The sequence below is a fragment of the Canis lupus genome, chromosome 2, assembly GCF_011100685.1.
Source record: "Canis lupus familiaris isolate Mischka breed German Shepherd chromosome 2, alternate assembly UU_Cfam_GSD_1.0, whole genome shotgun sequence".
NCBI lineage: Eukaryota > Metazoa > Chordata > Mammalia > Carnivora > Canidae > Canis > Canis lupus.
In genome coordinates this window covers 34,676,996-34,696,429 of record NC_049223.1, presented here as the reverse complement: position 1 = coordinate 34,696,429, position 19,434 = coordinate 34,676,996, and the positions used below count along the sequence as shown (strand labels likewise).

The 19,434-nt window shown below is 48.6% G+C and overlaps 1 protein-coding gene and 1 long non-coding RNA gene across 15 annotated transcripts in view; both read left to right on the top strand.

The window, feature by feature from the left end:
• The window catches only part of LOC102154811, a 53,198-nt gene extending 49,872 nt beyond the window's left edge, over nucleotides 1-3,326 (top strand). For 3 of the 9 annotated variants that reach the window (XR_005355440.1, XR_005355446.1, XR_005355442.1), the window contains one exon: nucleotides 3,017-3,325. This is a non-coding gene — a long non-coding RNA (uncharacterized LOC102154811). Of the gene's footprint in view, nucleotides 1-3,016 lie in introns of all 9 variants that reach the window. The other 6 variants (XR_005355439.1, XR_005355441.1, XR_005355447.1 and 3 more) reach the window with 6 other exon arrangements.
• Nucleotides 3,327-5,390: 2,064 nt separating this feature from the next.
• Nucleotides 5,391-17,450, top strand: HBEGF (heparin binding EGF like growth factor). Of its 6 annotated transcripts, none has more exons than XM_038530321.1 (6): nucleotides 5,395-5,695; nucleotides 5,906-6,079; nucleotides 8,936-9,116; nucleotides 14,449-14,604; nucleotides 15,409-15,499; nucleotides 15,752-17,450. In XM_038530321.1, exons 1-5 carry the CDS (start codon nucleotides 5,650-5,652, stop codon nucleotides 15,479-15,481), a joined length of 630 nt encoding a protein of 209 aa, XP_038386249.1. In that variant the 5' UTR covers nucleotides 5,395-5,649; the 3' UTR covers nucleotides 15,482-15,499; nucleotides 15,752-17,450. The 6 variants fall into 6 exon arrangements, with proteins under 6 accessions (XP_038386247.1, XP_038386252.1, XP_038386248.1 ...); XM_038530322.1 differs by having other exon boundaries at nucleotides 5,396-5,695; nucleotides 16,015-17,450; XM_038530323.1 differs by having other exon boundaries at nucleotides 5,398-5,695; nucleotides 8,939-9,116.
• The last annotated feature ends 1,984 nt before the right edge of the window (nucleotides 17,451-19,434 follow it).

The following is a 19,434-nucleotide window of genomic DNA, read 5'->3' as shown; positions in this document are numbered from 1 at the left end:
ACATTGAGAGACAAAGAAGCACAGGAAGAAAGGTTAGCATGCCCCATAAATCAGGCACTGTGGGCTGTCATAGAATTGTCTCAGCAGGACTTTGAATAGCAGCTTGCCTGCTAACAATCCATGATGGACATTTACTGGCCAGTGCCTGAATACAGAACAATTGTCTCAACCTCTAATTTTACATGTGAGGAACCTGAGGCTTAAAGAGTGAGATGGGTTGTGTGATGGATGAGTGAGGAATCACTTGCCCCCTCCCTGATGACAGACAGCCATCTGTGCTAGGGGATGACCAAAGTGGTAAAGTCCTGTTAACCCCAAAGTCACAGAAATGGGCCCAGAAACGGAGGAGGATGGCTTGGAATCCAGGCCTGAGCAAGCACATTATAAATATTCCTTCCTCAACATCTGGAAATGAGGACTCCTGATTCCCTTAAACCCCCTTCCCACCTCATCCATTCCTAGTCTTCATCCTATTCAAATGGATCCTGACCTCAGGCAATAGACAGGAGAATCCTGTTTATCCCTGGGTGTGCATGAAGTGTTATCTGACACCACTCCCAGGAGCCCCCAGGCAGCATAGGAGGTACAAAGGAGTTCCAAAGGGCAGATCTGAGTACAAATCAGCTGCACCCCTAAGACAACCTGATTCACTGACTCAGCTGGGGATAGAGAGCTGGGATGAAGGCAGCTGGGGCAAGGAACTATGACTCCTTAACTCTCAATTTTTAAGTGTGGATAACTCTGGGCTAATGGCACCCTAGCCTCAAGGGAGGTGCCCTCTCCCCAGCCAGCAGAGCTTTGGGTCTTCTTAGGACCACTTGAAGGAAGGGAAGGGAAGGGAGGAAGAGGTGAACATTTGGGGATTTTGTGTATGTGGATTTATTTTTTTTTTTTGAAGTGTTTGTTCTTAGTAGCAACTGTCACCAAGTAAGCACCTACCCATGTGCCAGGCATCATATTCTGCTTTATTGCACATGATCTGATTGAACCATCACAAAACCCTATAGGAACAGCTACTACTATTATTCCCATCTTGCAGATGAGCAAACTGTAGGTCAGAGAAGTTGAATAACATGTCCTAAGTTAGAAAGCTAAAATCTAACATATTCAAGGAATGCCTGGTGGCTCAGTGGTTGAGTGTCTGCCTTCAGCCCAGGGCATAATCCTGAAGTCCTGGAATCCCTGCATAGAGCCTGCTTCTCCCTCTGTCTGTGTCTCTGCCTCTCTCTCTCTCTGTCTTTCATGAATAAATAAATAAAATATTTTTAAAAAGCATATTCAAAATTTGAACCCTGGGCTTTCTGGCTCTCAAGGGTATGCCCATTTCACTAGCTGTTCTGCTGTCCTACGGAGGCCTCCTTCCAGCCTTGAGGCAGATTCTTATCACTGTCCCTGCAGGACCACTGGGGACCACTGAGGCTCAGTAAAGCTGACCGTGTTACTGTCTGTAGAAGCAGAGAGAAGGTAGCCATTGTCTCATTCGATTGTTAAGGGCTAGGGTTGAGCTTAAGAACACAGGCCTGGAAAGAAGGAAAGAATTCAAATTGAGAGGCGGCCCCGGTGGCTCAGCGGTTTAGCACCGCCTGCAGTCCAGGGCGTGATCCTGGAGACCGGGTTGGTCTCCCTGCATGGGGCCTGCTTCTCTCTCTGCCTGTGTCTCTGCCTCTCTCATGGATAAATAAATAAAATCTTAAAAAAAAAAAAAAATGAATTCAAATTGAGGCTTAGATTCTCACCAACTGGGTGACCTGGAACTGTTACTCACCTGTGTTAGCTTGACCCTTTAAAATGGGGAGGAGTATCTAGTCCGAGGGCAATTGTGTGGATTGTGCTAGATAATGCAGGTGAGGTGTTGAGCACAGAAGTTTCATTACCTAAAGCTCCTCTGCCTCAGAGGTTCATATTTTTGTTCAGATGCTATAAGTTATTCTGGTTAACTCTGCAGACCAGTGCTTCTGCACTGGCTGATGTCAGAATTACTAACAAAAGTATAAGTGCTTGGGCCCCATCCCAGATTTTGAATTAGGAGGACTAGGTCGGGCTTGGACCTCTTTATCTTTGATGAATTCTCGGGTAGGGATCCCTGGGTGGCGCAGCAGGTTTAGCGCCTGCCTTTGGCCCAGGGCGCGATCCTGGAGACCTGGGATTGAATCCCACGTCGGGCTCCCGGTACATGGAGCTTGCTTCTCCCTCTGCCTGTGTCTCTGCCTCTCTCTCTCTGTGACTATCATAAACAAAAAATAATAATAAAAAAATGAATTCTCGGGTAATGCTGATACCCAGCCAGTTTGGGGGAGCGAATCTACTGGCACAGACATCTCAGGCACCTTGGGGAAGGGATTCAAGTTGATTCCCTCTCCAACTCCCTTTCCCCCTTTTTTCCCACCACAATTACCTCTTTCCCCCACCTCCTCCCCACTGGCTCCTCTCCCTCTCCCTCTTTGAAATCAAGGTCTGTATGGCCTAGTAGTGAGTCAGTGACACTCAGTGTCCCATGAAGCCTGTGTTCCCAGAGGCTAGGGAACCCAGGACAGAACTGGAGAACAGGATGCCAGGGTTTCTGCTCTGGATTTGCCCCTTTGTGACTCACTGGTGGCTGAAGGCCAGGAAGTCTTCAAACCTCAGTTTGCTCAAGATCCATAGACAGTTGAAGAAATTGGAGTGGCCTGTTTGGACTCTACTTCCTTAGGAGTATGTCGCTGGTATTTGACAGCCAGAGAGCAGGTGGAGGAGTACATGAAAAATCCTGCATAATTGTGCTTTTCAACATCTCATTTCATGCCCACAGTGATAGGAAAATAAAATCCATCATCTGCCTGGGCTTGTAATGTCTTCCATCATCTGTCACTAGCCCTTTGCTTCAACGTTATCTTATATATCCCTCCTTCCTTTCTGGCCTTCCTACTGTTCCCTGAATGTTCCAAGTTTGTTTCCACTTCTGTTTTTGAACTATTTGCATGGTTTGGGATGCTTTTGCAATGGATGACCATAAGTCTGTTTCTGTATTTTCATTCAGGCTTCAGCTTAGATGTCACATGCTCAGAGAGGACACTGCTGATCAGTCACCAAACCTAAAGTGTCATCCCAAGCACTGGGACACATCACCCTATAGTGTATCATTGTATTTGAACTTTCCCTGGAGCTGTTTTTTTTTTTTTTTTTTTTGAGCTGTTTTTATTTACTAAACATGTTGCCCGTTTCCCTCTCTGCAGAGTGGAAGCTTCATGAAAGTGCATTCTTGATGGTCTTGTTTATTGCTGGGTCCCTTGTGGCTGAAAGGCATTCATTGGATGTTTGTGGAATAAATAAGCTACTGAAATTACTCCAGCCTGGATTGTGATTTGTTTTCTTTGGTCAGAGGACACCCCAGGTTCTGAGAGGGGAAGTGACTGTCCCAAAACATCCCAGGCCTTTTGTCTTCATCTTCCAGGCCCTTCCCATAAAACCTGGCTGACACACAAACCAAGGTGGGGTGAGGCTCCTAGGTGTGATGAAAGCTTGGAGTTGCCCCATGAATGGGGCTAAGGCTGATGTGGAGGTGAGAAGGCAGAAAGACAGCATGCAAAGGAAGAGGCAGGCTGGGACAAGAGAGCAGGGTGTGAACCTGGCGGCAGGTAGGGGAAGGGGGTGACTTGGCTGTGTGTCAGGAAGTGTTTCCCTCCACCCTCCCCTGGGGAGAGCTCTCATCCCAAAGTGGTTTTATTTGGGGGAAGGAGGTGGTCATGTGGTTGCTGAGGGAGAACCAAGGTGTGGCTTGGATGATGACCAACCACTAAGGTTCTAGTGATCACCCAAAAGAATAATCCCCCAGTGGCACTTGGCCAAATGGGTGACAGGTGAGCTTCCGCCTGAAACCAGTCCAACCACAACATATAGCCTCAGACCCAGGGGGAAGGGAGAGGTAAAAAGCCTCTAAGGAAATGGAGTTGTCAAAGTAGAATGCTTAGTAATAATAAGATAATAGCTTACATTTATTGAGAACTTATAATATGCCTGGCACTGTACTAAGTGCTTTCTTATATGAGTTTCCTCATTCAATCCTCAAAAAGCTCTCTACAAAGTCTTATTATTGTTACCTCCATTTGAGAGATTTGGAAACTGAGGCTCAGTGAAATGAAATACTTTGTTCAAGGTCACTCAGTAAGTAGTAAGGTCCAGATTCCAACTTACATATGTAGTGATTTCAGTGTACTTTGGAAACCCAGGCATGGGAAGTGTTGCTAGGGCAAGTCAAGAGGGCAGACCCTACAAAAGTGGGGATGGATAGAAACAGTGGGATAGCCTGTGTATAAATAGGAAGCCTGTTTTTATCTCTACACATGGGCTGAATCAGGCAAGCAGCTCTATCTGGCACAATTTGAGGACTCTGAATGCCAACCCAGCCCTATGTCATACAACTCCCTCCCCGGCACGTCCCTGGGAGCTGAAATATCTACTGGGAGTCATTTCTTTGGGTTAGGACATTGACAGCAGAAGATCCCTGTAAAAATACTAGGTTGGAGGAGAAATACATCAATCTCCTGGCACCTGTTGAACATAGCAACCTATGCTAGCCAGCTGGGTCCCATGGGAGAGGGTCTCAGTTTTTATGTTGGAGAAGAAAGTGGTGCTCCAAGACAAGGAATAGTATGAGGCTTGTTGCACAACCATTGTCCTTCAGATCCCAGATGCCTGGGAATTAAAATCCATAGTTCAAAAATCTTAATGAAGACTATGTCCTCTGGGAGAAAGATGGAGGGAAGCCACTCCACAGCTGGAAGAATACTTCCTTTGCTTTTGCTGGATTGATACCAAGTGCCTGCAACTGCAGTTCTGGTTACTTCGGGCTCATGAGACCTGCGGGCATTCGTGTATCTAATTTTTTTTCACCTAATTTTTAAATGATAAACGAACTCATTATTATTTACTATTTGCTGTGTAGCTAGGCAAAGCGGAGAATGTTACTTTCAGCAGGTGACATGGGTGCAGATCCCTGGATTGGAGCAGGGATGGCTGGAGGGACCAGGCCTGGAGTAGGGGAAGGAACGAGGGGTGTCCAAGGGCAGGGCTCAGCTCAGCGTTCGCGAGGCTGCAGCGCACCCGGCGTTTGCGGAAAGGTTGGAACGGGTCCCCGCCACCTGCCGGTCGGCAGCCCTTCCCACAGTTAGACGGTGGCTACCCCGGCCGGCCGGGTCCCAAATTATGTGAGCGCCATCCCCTACTCCCGCCCCCTTCCCTCGCCGCGCCCGCGGAGTTAGGGGCGCCCGGAGCCGGGCGAGCGGCCCAGCGCGGGAGGCCGGGGGAGGGAGCGGAGGCGGGGGAGGGGGAGGGGGAGGGGGAGGGGCGGGGGAGGGGCGGGGAGGGGGCGGGGCGGAGCCTCGGCGCCTCCTGGAGCCTTATTCCCAGCCGCGCGCCAGGAGCGTTCAGTCACCGAGGGATCTGCGGGCGGCGAGCAGCTGGCCGGCCTGACCGAGACGCAAGGGGCCCGGGTGGGCGGACGGACCGAGCGAGCAGACAGACACCCAGCGGCCGCCGGCTCGGCGCAGGTCCCGGCTAGGCTTGCACCCAGAGGCCGGCGGCAGACGCAGCCCGGCCGAATCCCCTGAGCTCCGCCCGGCCCGGCTCGCGTGCCAGCGCCCCGCAGTCGCCGCCTCCGCCCGGTCCGGGACCATGAAGCTGCTGCGGTCAGTGGTGCTGAAGCTCTTTCTGGCTGCAGGTGAGAGGGCTGCCGACGCCCCCGGAGGTGGGGGGGGGGGGGTTGGGGCCACGGTGCCGGGGGCCCGGGGGCAAGGGCGCTGCAGCGACTCCACCGCGGGCCACTTGGTGGGGCCCGTGCTCCCCGGCAGACGGCTGCCGGCTTCGGTGCGCGCGGCGACCGGGGGTGCAGAGGGGTCTGATGCGCGGCCTCGCCCCCACCCCCCTGCAGTGCTCTCGGCGTCGGTGACTGGCGAGAGCTTGGGGCGTCTTCGGAGAGGGCTGGCGGCCGGAACTGGCAACCCGGACTCTCCCACCGAATCCACGGACCGGCTGCTGCCCCCGGAAGGCGGCCGGGCCAGGGAAGTCCTGGACTTAGAAGAGACGGACCTGGACCTTTTAAGAGGTGGGTATGAAGGCTCCTCATCCTTGACCCCGGTGGGCACTTGAAGAATAAGTGGATCCAGGGTGCACGCTGTTTGGGCACACTTGTGAGTTGGGAGTATTCATGGCGGACTTCAAGGAAAACCTGCTAAACCCGACAAGCTTGCTAGGGGATCCTGAAATGTGGATCCCGCTGTCTTTCTTGCTGTTGAGTCTCACATGTCCAGTTGCTCCCCTTCTGGGTAGTTTAGGGCAAAGTGAGCAGGCAGGGTGTCGGTGGTCTTGTACACTTCTGGGTAAGCTGGAGTAAGGAACAAGGAATGGTTGGGATGTTTTCTGTAAAGTTCCTATGTAAAAATCGGTGCAAGTCTTAATTCCTCTATCAAATGACCATTGTGTATAAAATGATAGATGTGGGGAGCCTAGGAATGTAGTAGGTGTGCAGTCTTCTCCGTCCACCTGTCTCCAGGCTGGAGAAACGGAGGGGAATGAGGGTCTCTTGGTCTCCCAGGTGAGGCCAGCACCTCCTTGGGAGGCTGTGAATGATGGGCACTGGGTCTCTAGGGAGACATAATGAAATGCTACGTGTCTACAAATCCTACCCAAAGCCTGGAGACTTCCTGACCACCCTGAGTCCCTGAGAGACACTCCAAGGGAAAAAGGGCCACGTGGATCCTCCAGCAGATGTGGCTGTAGTTGAGTACAGGCACAGGGCAGAGTCCAGAGCCTTCAGCGTTGCCCACTTGCCTGCCCCCAGCCACCTGAAGTGATTCTTGAGGGTGGAGCAGGGACTGGGCCCTGAAGCACCAGAATTACTATATTGGGTTGAAAAGATACCCACCTGTTCTAGCCCTGCCTGCCCTTTAGCCACCCCTTACCCAGAGCTTCCCTTAGGTGAGGTGCTGTCTTGCTTTGTATAAATCAAAGGTCTGCTCCCAAGCTGGGCCTGCGTTGTCAACCTTCATCCTCTCCTAGTAGCCTCTTGGGTTGCCCGTGGCTGGAACAACCTGGATTCTCCTAGCCATCGCCTCCTAGGCTGGGCAGAGCTGGGCTGTGACTCACCCTCCACCCACACAGCTGCTCCTCATACCTCTGCTGACCTGACTCACTGCTCCCTGTCCCTGGCAGGAGCCTGGCTGTCACCCTGTCACTTTCTTCCTCCCTTCTCTGGTTGGCTTGCCCCTTCTGCCACAATTTCACCACAGCTCTGGTCACTCTTGAGCATCTGCTTCACCTTCTGAGCGCTGAAGAGGCTTGGGTCTATACCAGAGGAAACTGGGGTCTGTAGGACTACTGGCACCTGCCCTTCTCTTGGCTTTGCTGGGTGAAAACTGATTTTCATGTCTGGGGATCCTATCATCTAAAATGAATAACTATTACTGTTTATTAAGTACCTGCTGCATTCTAGGCAGTCATTATGCTATTGTGGGTTAATTAATCCTGTAGCAATGCTCTGAAATTGCACTGCTAGCCACTACTTACTGAGCACCCCAATGTTCAGAGAGATTAAGTCACTTGCCCAAGTTCATGGCGCTGAAGCAGGAGCACAGGTCTGTTGACTTCAGAGTCCATTCATTGTCTCCTTCCTGGTTCAATATCCGCGGTGTTCTAGACTTGTACAGGGGAAGGGACAGGGGTGTGTGAGCAGTTTGGTATATTGAGAAAGAGTACTGGATATGGAATCCAGAGACCACATTTCTGATCTCAATTCTGCATGACCTTCACCAAATCACTGCCTTTCGAGACCTCAAGTTTTTTTTATTTTTTTAATTAAAAAACATTTTTTTTTAATTTTAAGAGACCTCAAGTTTTTTATCAGAAAATGGAAAGCCATGATATTCTTTCAAGTCACTCCCCGCTTGAGGATCCTGCGTCTCCAGTCTAATGTTTGATGCTAACCCTTGCACCAGACACAAGGCTACAGCCATGGACAGTGGGCACTTTTTTTCCTCTGGGAGCAGGGGAAAGGGGACTGGTGTCAGACCCCTGATGGGCTGCTGGGTGTAGCCCATGGTCAGTCCCAGCTGGAAAATGTGAAAAGAATTGGGGGGGGGGGGGATTCATCCTTGTTCCAGTTCCTTCTAGGTAATTCCTTACTTTCCATCTTTCTCCCCCTTGTACACATTATACTCATCCATCCTAGAGAGCTATAAACAGGACATTTGGGGATAAATGTAATAGACCTTTGAGAGGAGTGGTAAGTTGCAAAGGACATAGAGCAGGGTAAATACTCTGCTTGAGGTCAAAAAAGCAAGGCCCTGACCAGGGATGGCCTGCTTGTGGTTCCCAAGCCTGGCTCTGGCCTGGGCTCATGGTACCCTGGTACTAGTGGGTGCTTCAGAGGGGGCCATCTGGACATGGACACTGCTGTTATTTTAGGAGCCTCCCCCACCACCACCAAAGAAAGAAAAAAACCCTCCAAGTACCTTCTCCAGAAACAATTTTTATCTCTGACACTGTCTTCCTGCAAGTGGGTCAGTGAGTGCAGCATCAGGAAATGATGCTGATTTAAGGCCAAAATAGCACCAAGTGGGCGTGGGGGAGTAGATGGGGATGGACAGTGGGGTGGGGGTGAGGTTAGTAGAACTGCCCCGTCAGCAGCGAACTCAACAGAAGCTAGCATTGTTCGAATGAAGTTCTTGAACTAAGTCTGAGAAATGCCTTCCTTGGGACCCCTGTAGTCTCTGCTTCCTCCCCTGCCTTCTGGTGGTCCTGCTCAGTCTTCCTTTAGCTCCTGGGAGGCACTGAGCCAAGGGGCTTCCCAAAGCCTCTGACTACAGGTGAGATTAAAGAGCTTGTACTCCTTCTAGACATGGTGCTGTTCTGAGTCTTTCCCCCAGGAGAGTTAAAGGCCTAACAGGGTCCTTTTCCCCCCTAGCAGCTGCTTTCTCCTCCAAGCCACAGGCTCTGGCCACACCCAGTAAGGAGGAACGTGGGAAAAAAAAGAAGAAAGGCAAAGGCTTAGGGAGGAAGAGAGACCCGTGTCTTCGGAAATACAAGGACTTCTGCATCCATGGAGAATGCAAATATGTGAAGGAGCTCCGGGCTCCATCCTGCATGTAAGTGTCCTTTCCCTGAGCTGTCAGTCACGTGGCTGTTCCTCGTTGTCACTGTTCCTTGAATTCATAATTCTACCCAGTTGCTTCTCAATCTTTAGGCGGAAGCTGGGAGGAGGGGAAATATTTTTAGTCAGCGGAAGGGGCTCTCCCCTGCATGGGTTTGTAATTTCCTGTGGTGTAGATTTGTGACGCTCTTTCATCCTTAGGGACATTTCCTGCTTGCTCAGGCATGACATGTGGCCAAGAGAGCTGATGCCTGCAGCCAGGTCCTTCATTCATTCCTACTTCATGCCCTATTCCACATGGGAGAAGCCAGTAGGACCCATGTAGGCTTCCTGGGTGGAGTGGAGCTCCTATGGCCTCCCTTCCCAAGCCCTGCAGACAGGTGGGAGGTGCATTTGGACCCACGCTGTGCAGATGTGTATACTTGGATGTATGTGTGCCCACATGAGTGAGCACACGTGGGTTGATTTGAAGGCATGGCAGGACTATACAGAAAGCAATCATCGCAGGAGCAGGGAGAGGCCCTTTCCCCTCTTCTTCCTCATCTCAGCAAGGGCCAAGACCTGGGGGACATAATGGGAATTGCCCTTTGGCCATGGGATTGGGAGAACACTTCCTTTGTGCAAGATTAACAGGAAATGGAACCCAACCCAGTAGACATCAGCCCCTGGTCAGGCAGCACCACCCTTTTCCTGGGTGGAGGGGCCATGGGTTCCCCAGCTTCTCTGCCAGGCCAAGCCCTGCAAATGGCTGCCTTGGCACCCCTCAGGGATGACAGCACAGTCCTGCTATCTGGCAGGCATAATGTGGCCACTGTACCCGAGGCCAACACCCACATTCGACTACAAACATCCACTCTCTTCCTCTGGGCACAAGGTCCCTATGGAGAGACAGGCTTTGTGACCTGGGAGACTCTGGACAGGACCAGGAGATTATTAGGTGCACACCACATCTCAACCTGTCAAAAAAGGCTGGCTGCCTGGCATCTCTGCTACTGTGATTAGTCCAGATCCCTTGGCTTTTTAAAGTTTCCTTGTCCTGTCTGATCTTACATAGCAAAGCTGCCCTGTATTTGGCAGCTGGCAGGCAGACCCGTCACTCTCCACCATGTTCATGATCACTTGTGTGTCCTCCCCTATAACATCCTTTTCAGGAGCTTGAATTAGAGGGAGTTGCTTTAAAGTAACATAGACAGTTCCCATATTATTCTTCCCAAGGTCTTGGGGATAGGGTAGGAAATGGTTGTCTTAAATTTGTAAAATGCCGTCATTAGCACAGGATGGAGGTAGTGACTCCGAAGGCAGTCAAGATGGGTCGAGACCAGGAGTCTGTCTGGTCCAAACTGGTCCAGGGCTTTGGTGGATGGACTTCCACTGCTTAGCTGAGAACCTTTGTAAGGCTGCTATCCTGGAGAGCAGATCCTGACTGTCAACTAAAGCCAGTAGATGAGGGTCCCTGGGACAAAGGTGGTGCCTCCTCTCCTTTGCCCCCCATAGCCTCACAATTAACATTTAATATGAGCTGAACCGAGCCAGTATGTGTGGAGTACCCACTTGGTGCCAACTATTCTAGGGAATGGGGAATTATAGTCCTGTCCTGGAATTATCAAAAGTTCTAGGGTGGTTGACAGGGCTTGCTATCTCTAGTTGAAAGATGAGGACACTAGAGCCAGGAAGTTGGAAGTGATTTGCCTGAGATCAACAGCTAAATAAATGGATGGAAACAGGACAAGGATTCAGGTGCCTGACTTTCAGTCCAGCATGCTTTTCATGCCTCCAGGCAGGACCAGGTATTGGCTTGTGTCCTTCTTCCCTATCTATCCTTCCAGAGTTTGAATAGGATTTTATAGAGGACAGCTGTTAGGTTAGAGGTCTCTGAAGGCTTTCACTAGCCTAAGAGCATGGCAGTCTGATTTAAAGACTTTGTCTCTGCTTCCTAGACAGATTTTCTAGGGACTGGATTGTGTGTCTGCTTTGGCTCCCCCTGCCTCCAGCCTTTGGAGCTCAGGGCAGAATGTAGCAAGAAGACACAGAGCTCCCAGTTTGGGGAAATGTGACATTTGGTCACCTAGATTTGGGGCTTTTTGTTGCTCCTCTTTCCCTCTAGACTCAGGAACCGCCAGCCAGTGTGCATCCAGGCTGCCCTGAGGAGCTTGAGGCTAGCTGGCTTCCTAAACTATTCCTCCACAGCCACCATACACAGGAAAACGCTTTTGTGTCACCAGCCAAAAGTTGCCCTCAAAGAGCAGTTTCCTGGGGCTCCTGACTGGCTGCTGAGCCCAGAAGCTGGCTGCAAAGTTTCCTGTGGCCGGAGGAAGCCTGGAGGCAGTCAGGCTGAGGAGAATCAGCTGGGAGGGAGACAGGCATGGAGCCTTCCCTTGGCCTCATTGGCCAGATGCTGAGAAGGAATGTCGAGCCCCCTTCTCTTTGGCTCCACCTGACCTTGGAGCCCCATTCCTCAGGACAGTACCCTGTGGAGTCTAATTTTGTAATAACTCACACATATGTGGGGCTTGGCCTTTTGTTAAGTGCTGTTTAAGTATAGTATCTCATTCGATCCTCAAAATACTCTGGAGAGGTAGGTGTTTATTATTCCTGTGTTTCAAATGAGTAAACCAAAGCTTAGAAAGGTAAAAGTAATTTGCTTAAGACCACCTGGCTAGAAATAGCAGCAAGACATGGTGTAGGGGCGGAGAAACCTGGTTTGGAAAATGTCTCTGGACCCTAGAGGTTTCTTACTGCCATTGTAATACAAGTTCTGAAATGGGTCACAACCATCAGTAGGAGGAACATGTTCCAGTTTGGTGGGTTGCTGGCTTTGAGCAAGACACATGATCTTGCCCCCCCTTGCCACTCCCTCCATGCTTGGAACATACTCATTTGCCCCCCCACTCCCTGGGAAAGCCAGGAGTCATTTGCAAAGGGAGAGGGAGGTGGGTAATATTAGGATGTTTACATTATTATCCTTTTGACTCAGGGTGGGGGTGGAGGGATTATGTAACTGAATTGCGGGACTCTGAGACCAAGCTTTATTTCTATCATCTGAGTAACTACCTGTGGGGTTTGAGTGATGGCTGGAAGTGAAAAACAGCCTCAGCTTCCCTTCCCCACCCCCCCAGGGGAGCATAGTCTCTGAAGTCATCTAGACTGTTGGGCTAAATCCTGGCTCTCTCACTGGCTGTATAACCTTGGGCAAATTAGCTAGGAACTTAAGCCCCAATCTCTCCCTCTTTATTTTTTTTTTTTAAAGGTTTTATTTATTCATTATAGACATAGAGAGAGGGGCAGAGACACAGGCAGAGAGAGAAGCAGGCTCCATGCACCGGGAGCCCGACGTGGGATTCGATCCCGGGTCTCCAGGATCGCGCCCTGGGCCAAAGGCAGGCGCCAAACTGCTGCGCCACCCAGGGATCCCTCTCTCCCTCTTTAAAATGGGGATAGTAACTCCTACTTCACAGAGATGTTTTTGAGATTGAACCACATGATTCTTGTAAAGCAATTAGCATAGAGTACTTGGCTCCCAGTAAGCCTTTAATGTTTGCTATTTATTATCCAAGTTAATAATAATAATATAATAATAAGTCAAAGAGCAGGGTCAGACACCCCCAGGAAGCTATCACCTCATGAGATATGTGTTTCCTTGGGGTAATTTGCACTGTTCAGAGTGAGAAGAATCATGAATTTGAAATCTCCTAAGACTGGTTTCTAGTCTTAGTCTTGTTGCCTCTTAGTTGTGCTACTTTTGGCAAATCACAATCCCTTTAACCCTTACTCTTAGTCTTTCAGTCTGTAAAATGGGGCTGTACCTGCCTACCAGATGTTATGAGTCTCAGCTGGGCTAGCAGATAAGTAGTGTGCTCTATAAACTGCTGTGCATGAGCAATTTTCCAAGGGCACTCCCGAGAGCTTCCTCTGTATCCTGTCAGCATGGAGGTTGTTGTTTGCCCCGCCTTGGCCAACGGGACAGATGCATAGAGAGGCTGGGCAAGGAGCTGGGTGCCCTGCTGTGTGTATATGGGGCTGACACACATTTATCATGCAGTGAGGTGGTTTCCCAAAGCACCCAGGAGGAGCTGAGCCAGAGAGAGGTGCCCAGCACTCCACAGAGGCAGCCTGGCCCCCCCTACTGCTGCCAGGTTTGGATAGGTCTGCTTCTGGGGTGCCTCTCAGTAGGAAGAAGGGATTCCTTGCTCTGAGGCATCACATGTACGACCTGCTTCTCAGAGGAGGGCCAACTCAAAATAGAGGGCCAGTAGCCAGCTATTCAGTGAGGCAATGGCCTAGAGTCCCCAGGCAGATGGAACCAATGCAGTTGTGAGTGTGATGGGACACATGGAGCTCAGGGTCAAACAAACCAAGACCACACCTCTGCTCTGCCAAGTGACCATGGGAAAGACAGCTCTGCCTTTCTGTAACATGGGGTTCCACCTACATCAAAGGGCCTTTCCAGTGCTTGGATAAAGGAAGGGACGTGAATGTACTTGTTCAACTGAAAGCGCTTCCAAGTCTTCCTAAGAGCTTCAAGGAAATGCTTTAGTTAGAACAGGCATTTGCCATCTGATTTATTTCTTGAGTGTGAAAACCCAAAAGGTTTTTAATTTTTTTCCATGCTCTGGCTAGACAGCTGGGCAAGAAGTTACCTTGGTTTGTTTACTTTGTCCTATGATGTAGGAGGTCAGATAGCCCAGGGTTCAGAGGCCAAAAGTCAATGTGAAGCTCTCAAGTTGGGCCCTGCACCCAGAGGAAGCTGGGAGTTCAATGAAGGGAACTTGAGAAAAATGGCTCCTGGCAAAGGAACAGGACCTATTAATAGGATGGGCTGTGGCTGAGAGGCACTGAGTGCTGGAAGCAGTGGTGGAGAAGGCTGGCTTTATTTCTGGGTCAGAGTTAAGGGGCCTCACTAGAAGGAGTGATAGTCCCCTCGACTCAACCCACTAGTACATAGGCCTACACCTCTGAGGGGCTTAAACAGACTGTCTTAATACACATGTAATAAATCATCCACACATGGAACATATGTAGCTTGGACCTTGAAGTCCTTCCTTACTTTTTCCCTGCCTGGAGCAGTAATCTTGAGCCAGATAACCAGAGGGAATGGAGAGGGGGCCTAGGAGTGCGGGGAGGAAAGTCACAGAACCTTCAGAGGGGCTTTTCAAGAGTCTTCTCCTAGATTCCTACTAGAAGGAGAGAGAAAGGGCAGGGATCAAGACCAGGGATTGATAGGCTGAGGCTGTGAGGACTGGGATCTGGCTTAGGTAGGAGGGTCATTGCCTACAGAGAGAGAGGCCAAACCACTAACCTCATCTCTGCTTTTTTCTGTCTTGAACCAGCTGCCACCCCGGTTACCATGGAGAGAGGTGCCATGGGCTGAGCCTTCCAGTAGAAAATCGCTTATATACTTACGACCATACAACCATCTTGGCTGTGGTGGCTGTGGTGCTGTCATCTGTCTGTCTGCTTGTCATCGTGGGGCTTCTCATGTTTAGGTGAGTATTGGGGCCCCCTGCAGGTTGTTTCTGCAAATAACTTCCATTCCTCCTGCTGGGTTTTCTGCCTGTGAACACATGAGCCCTTCAACCTCCCAAATTCCAGGCTAGGAACCTGACTGACATACCTGAGGAACCTAGCTTCTCTAGGCACCTAGCTTCTTGGGTGAGATGTGAGTCCAGTGTCCAGAGCCCAGGGCAAAAATTGCCAGGTCATAGCAGGTCCTGCTTTTCATAGCAAGTCTAGTAACCCACCCATGGGTCTCTCTTCATATGGTTCCTTCCCTTTGCTCTGTTCTCTGATGGCTTTAGTGTGTGGTTTGATAGCCAAAGCATGGGTGGTATATGGCTATTGGTATATCCTTTCAATTCTGAGGCATTTCAACCTCAGGCCATGCTTCCAGTCCAGGTTGTATTCTAGGTTGGGGGAGACCTACCAAGTGCTCGATGCCCATTTTCAAGCTGTACAATTCATCTGTTGGGAGACCTGGGCCAAGTTACCTGTCTTTCTGAGGGTTAAAATCTCATGATGATTGTAATCTTTCCCTACCTCATAAGGATATTATGAGGATCGTGTAGGTGAGGTCAAAGTTCTCAACAAATTATAGCCTGCTGTTAGAGACAGGCATTCCTTGGGGCAGTTGGGCCTCTGACCAGAGATCTGTTGGGCTGCCATAGCCTCTTGGCATTTCCAGGTAATAGAGAGAACCACCATGGCAATGGCCTTTTGAAGGACCACTACCTTCTGGGACCTGCACCCTGTCATAGCAGGCAGAGCTTGCTCACAAAACTTGTCTCCTTCAGGTACCATAGGAGAGGAGGTTATGATGTGGAAAGTGAAGAGAAAGTGAAGTTAGGCATGACTACTTCCCACTGAGAGAGACCTGTACTCAAGGTAATGGTCCATCCTTTGCCCCATGGCACCATCACCATCTTCTCTAGATCTGTTTCAAAGTATTCTGAATTCTTCTCTCGACCTAGGAGTTGGGGGGCAGGCTACTGTGGAGTTAGGGTCCCATTGCAGAATGGTTTTCAAAAAGGTTTTCAATGGGTTGTTTCCACTTGGGGTGACAGTTCCTAGAGAAATACCCAAGAGAGATGCCTGAGACAATACTTTCTCCTATCCTTGTCCCTTCTTCTGCCCCAGGTGATCTTCCTACTTCATAAGACTGGACCTGGGAAACTCTTAAGACCGAATCCAGCTTTGTTTATTTATTTGAGAGAAAGAGAGAGTATGAGTGGGGTGAGAGGCAGAGGGAGAAACAGATTCCCCACTGAGCAGGGAGCCTGATTTGAGGCTCGATCCTGGAAGTCCAAGATCATGACCTGAGCCGAAGGCAGATGCTTAACTGACTGAGCCACCCAGCTGCCACTGGATCCAGCTTTAAATGCCTTCCTCTTGTGCTTTAGGAATCTGCAGGGGGACTGCTACCTCCGAGAAGATACAGCTGATCATAGACTCTGCAGAGGGAAAGGACGTCACAGCTAGTCAGGAAGATTCCTTCTTTCCCAGTTGCTATCTAGATTGGCCCTTCATAATTGCTTTGCCAAAATACCAGAGCCTTCAAGTGCCAAACAGAATATGTCAAAATGGAATCTTGGTCAGAAGAAAGCGAAAGTGAGAGACCTTCATGCCCTTCTGATTTCCTTCCACCAAACCCCACCTACCCCCATAAGTTTGTTTAAATAATTAACTTCTGGATTAAGATGCCAGTTAAATTCCATATGCTCCAGGATCTTTGGCAGATAAAAAAAGAAGAAGGAGAAGAAGAATTAAAGATTTGTGGATTGAAAGAAAGTAACAAAGATTGAGAAGCCATATACTCAAGTAGCCACCAAGGGATCTGCTGTTTGGATCCTCAAGCGCTGGATTTGATGAGCTAACTGTGAAATACCACAAGCCTGAGAACTGAATTTTGGGACTTCTACCCAGATGGAAAAATAACAACTATTTTTTGTTTGTTTGTTTGTTTGTAAAATGCCTCTTAAATTATATATTTATTTTATTCTATGTATGTTAATTTATTTAGTTTTTAACAATCTAACAATAATATTTCAAGTGCCTAGTCTGTTACTTTGGCAGTGTCCTGGCCCTCCACCTGGCATGCCCACCATCTGGCTCAGCATTGTTCTCCTCTGCCATAACTTTGAGATGGTTCTGTGACCCATCTGTAGTCATTTGTTATCTATACACATTTCTGAAGATCTTCCACAGTCATGGTGCCACAGGGGGTGGTCAGTACGGTCAGGATATAGGAGTTAACTTTGTCAGATCCACTCTATGAGCTGGACTGCAGTCTTGCCTAGGCGATTTTGTCTACCGTTTATGTTTCAAAAGCCCAAGGTGCTGATGTCAAAGTGTAACAGATATTGGTGTTTCCTTGTGTCCTCTCCCTGCCAAATCTCCTAAGAGGTTGGACTTCCATGCCTGCAGCTTTCCTAGCTCCTCCACCCCTATGGCCCCAGGCCCACAGAGTGGGAACTCCTTTTTTCTCATGTCAAGACATTTTTTCTTACTCCTGCCATTCTTCTGGTGCTACTCCATGCAGGGGTCAGTGCAGCAGAGGAGGATCTAGAGAAGGTATCAGCAAAGAAGAAGGCTGAGGAGGAGCAGGAAACATTGGAGCTGCCTGTTCTTGTTAATTGATAACCTACCGATTACTACACAGTTTGGGGTCGGGGGGCTTCTGTGTAAACCCATCCACCTCACTTAAACTAAAAAGGTATGCTGTCATGGTCCCTTCTGGAAGTTGCTGGTGCCATTTCTGAACTGTTACAACCTGTATTTCCAAACCTGGTTCATATTTATATTTTGCAATTCAAATAAAGATAACCCATACTCCATAGACTTCTTTCTGTTTTATCTGGGAACTGGTTTAACATAGGTATTTCCTAAGCCCTGAATCAATATTAGGCTCTAGGCCAGGCTTTTTTATGTACTCTATCTTGCTATCCCTGACAACAGTGTGATAGAGGTACTGTCATCATCCCATTTTTCCTGAAGAGAAAACTGAGGCTCAGAGATATTATGTAACTTGCCTGAAGAAACACAGTTGGTAAGTGACGGAGCTGGGACTGGCAGTCTGACTGCAATTATTTGTTTTTATACTTATACTATTTCTGAGACAACAGAAAATAAACCTTTCACATTGGAAGTTTGACTGGCTATAACCAGGAAAGATGTCCACTCATTTAGTCAATAGACTCTGGGCTCAGGGCCTGGTCCTGTGCTGTATCCACAATGAGGCATTGCCTCTGGTGGAAACAAGGCATCTTTGACTTCCCTCTCATGCTCCACAACCAATCTATCAGCAAACCCTTTCACTCCTTATTCTATCAGCAAACCCTTTCACTCATTATTCTAAAGCCAAAGGCAGATGCTCAATCGCTGAGCCACCCAGGCGTCCCCATTTTCTTATTTGTTGATTGTCTATCTCTTCCTATTAGAATGCTAGCTTTATGAAGGTAGGGATATGTACATTGCACTAATCATAGGCTTTCAATATTTGTCAATATGGATGAATGAAAATAAGAAATGACTAAAATCTAGTCAAAGGCTGGCAAGTGGGCAGGTATGTGATCCAATGCTGCCCTGGAAGTGTGGTTGGGTTTAAAGAGCTGTTGGGGGGCAGCCCTGGTGGCACAGCGGTTTAGCGCAGCCTGCAGCCCAGGGTGTGATCCTGGAGACCCGGGATCGAGTCCCACGTCGAGCTCCCTGCATGGAGCCTGCTTCTCCCTCTGCCTGTGTCTCTGCTTCTCTCTCTGTATCTCTCATGAATAAATAAATAAAATCTTTAAAAAAAATAAAATAAAGAGCTGTTGGGGAGGATGGGTGGAGATGATGGGATAAATGTGAAATTAGGGGTAGGTCATCTGGCCATGGTGTCCTGGGTAGATTGGAGGCAGAGAGATCCATTGGGAGGTCATTGGACAAGTGCTACTGGACTGCTCCCTCCTCATCCTTTTCTCTTAGAGAACTGTGATACTCTCAAATTTCTCCAGGAACCCAGACAGAGATCTTATATCTGAATATGTTTTAAAACTTTGGAGACTACTAACTACCGGAGCTGAACATATACACATCCTATAACCCAGCAATTTCATTCCTAGGGATATATACAAGAGAATTGAGTACATATATTTACCAAAAGACATATACAAGAGTGATCTTAACATAAAATAATTAAAAATAGTTTAGCTTAAAAGCAGCTTACAAAAATTAAAAACTGGAAAACTACCCCTAAAGCCATCAATATTTGACAATGAAATGAAATATCAAACAAATTGTGGTATATCTTACGTGATGAAATACTAGATAGCAATATGTATTGATCTTACAACATAATGCTGAGTGAAAAAAGCCAGACACAAAAGGGTACATTCTATGTGATTCTATTCATTTAAGATATTAAAACAGGGGGCACCTGGGTGGCTCAGTCGGCTAAGCATCCAACTCTTGATTTCAACTCAGATCATGATCTCAGGGGTTATGGGATCAAGTCCTGCCTTGGTCTGTGCTGCCCACAAAATCTGCTTGAGATTCTCTCCCTCTCCTTCTGCCCCTCCCCCCCACTCCCTCATTCATGCATGCTCTTCCTCTAAAATAAATAAAATATTTTTAAAAACAATAAAAATAAAATTTTAAAACAGGTAATACTAATCTACGGTGAAAGAAATTCCTGTTGGGATCAGCAGTGATTGGAAAGGGGCAAGACAGGGTGACTTCCGGCCCCTTGATTAACATTGTTCCACAATCTGGGTGCTGGCTACCAGGAAGTATTCACTTTGAGAAAATTCACTGAGAATGTTTTGTGCATTTCTCTGTACATA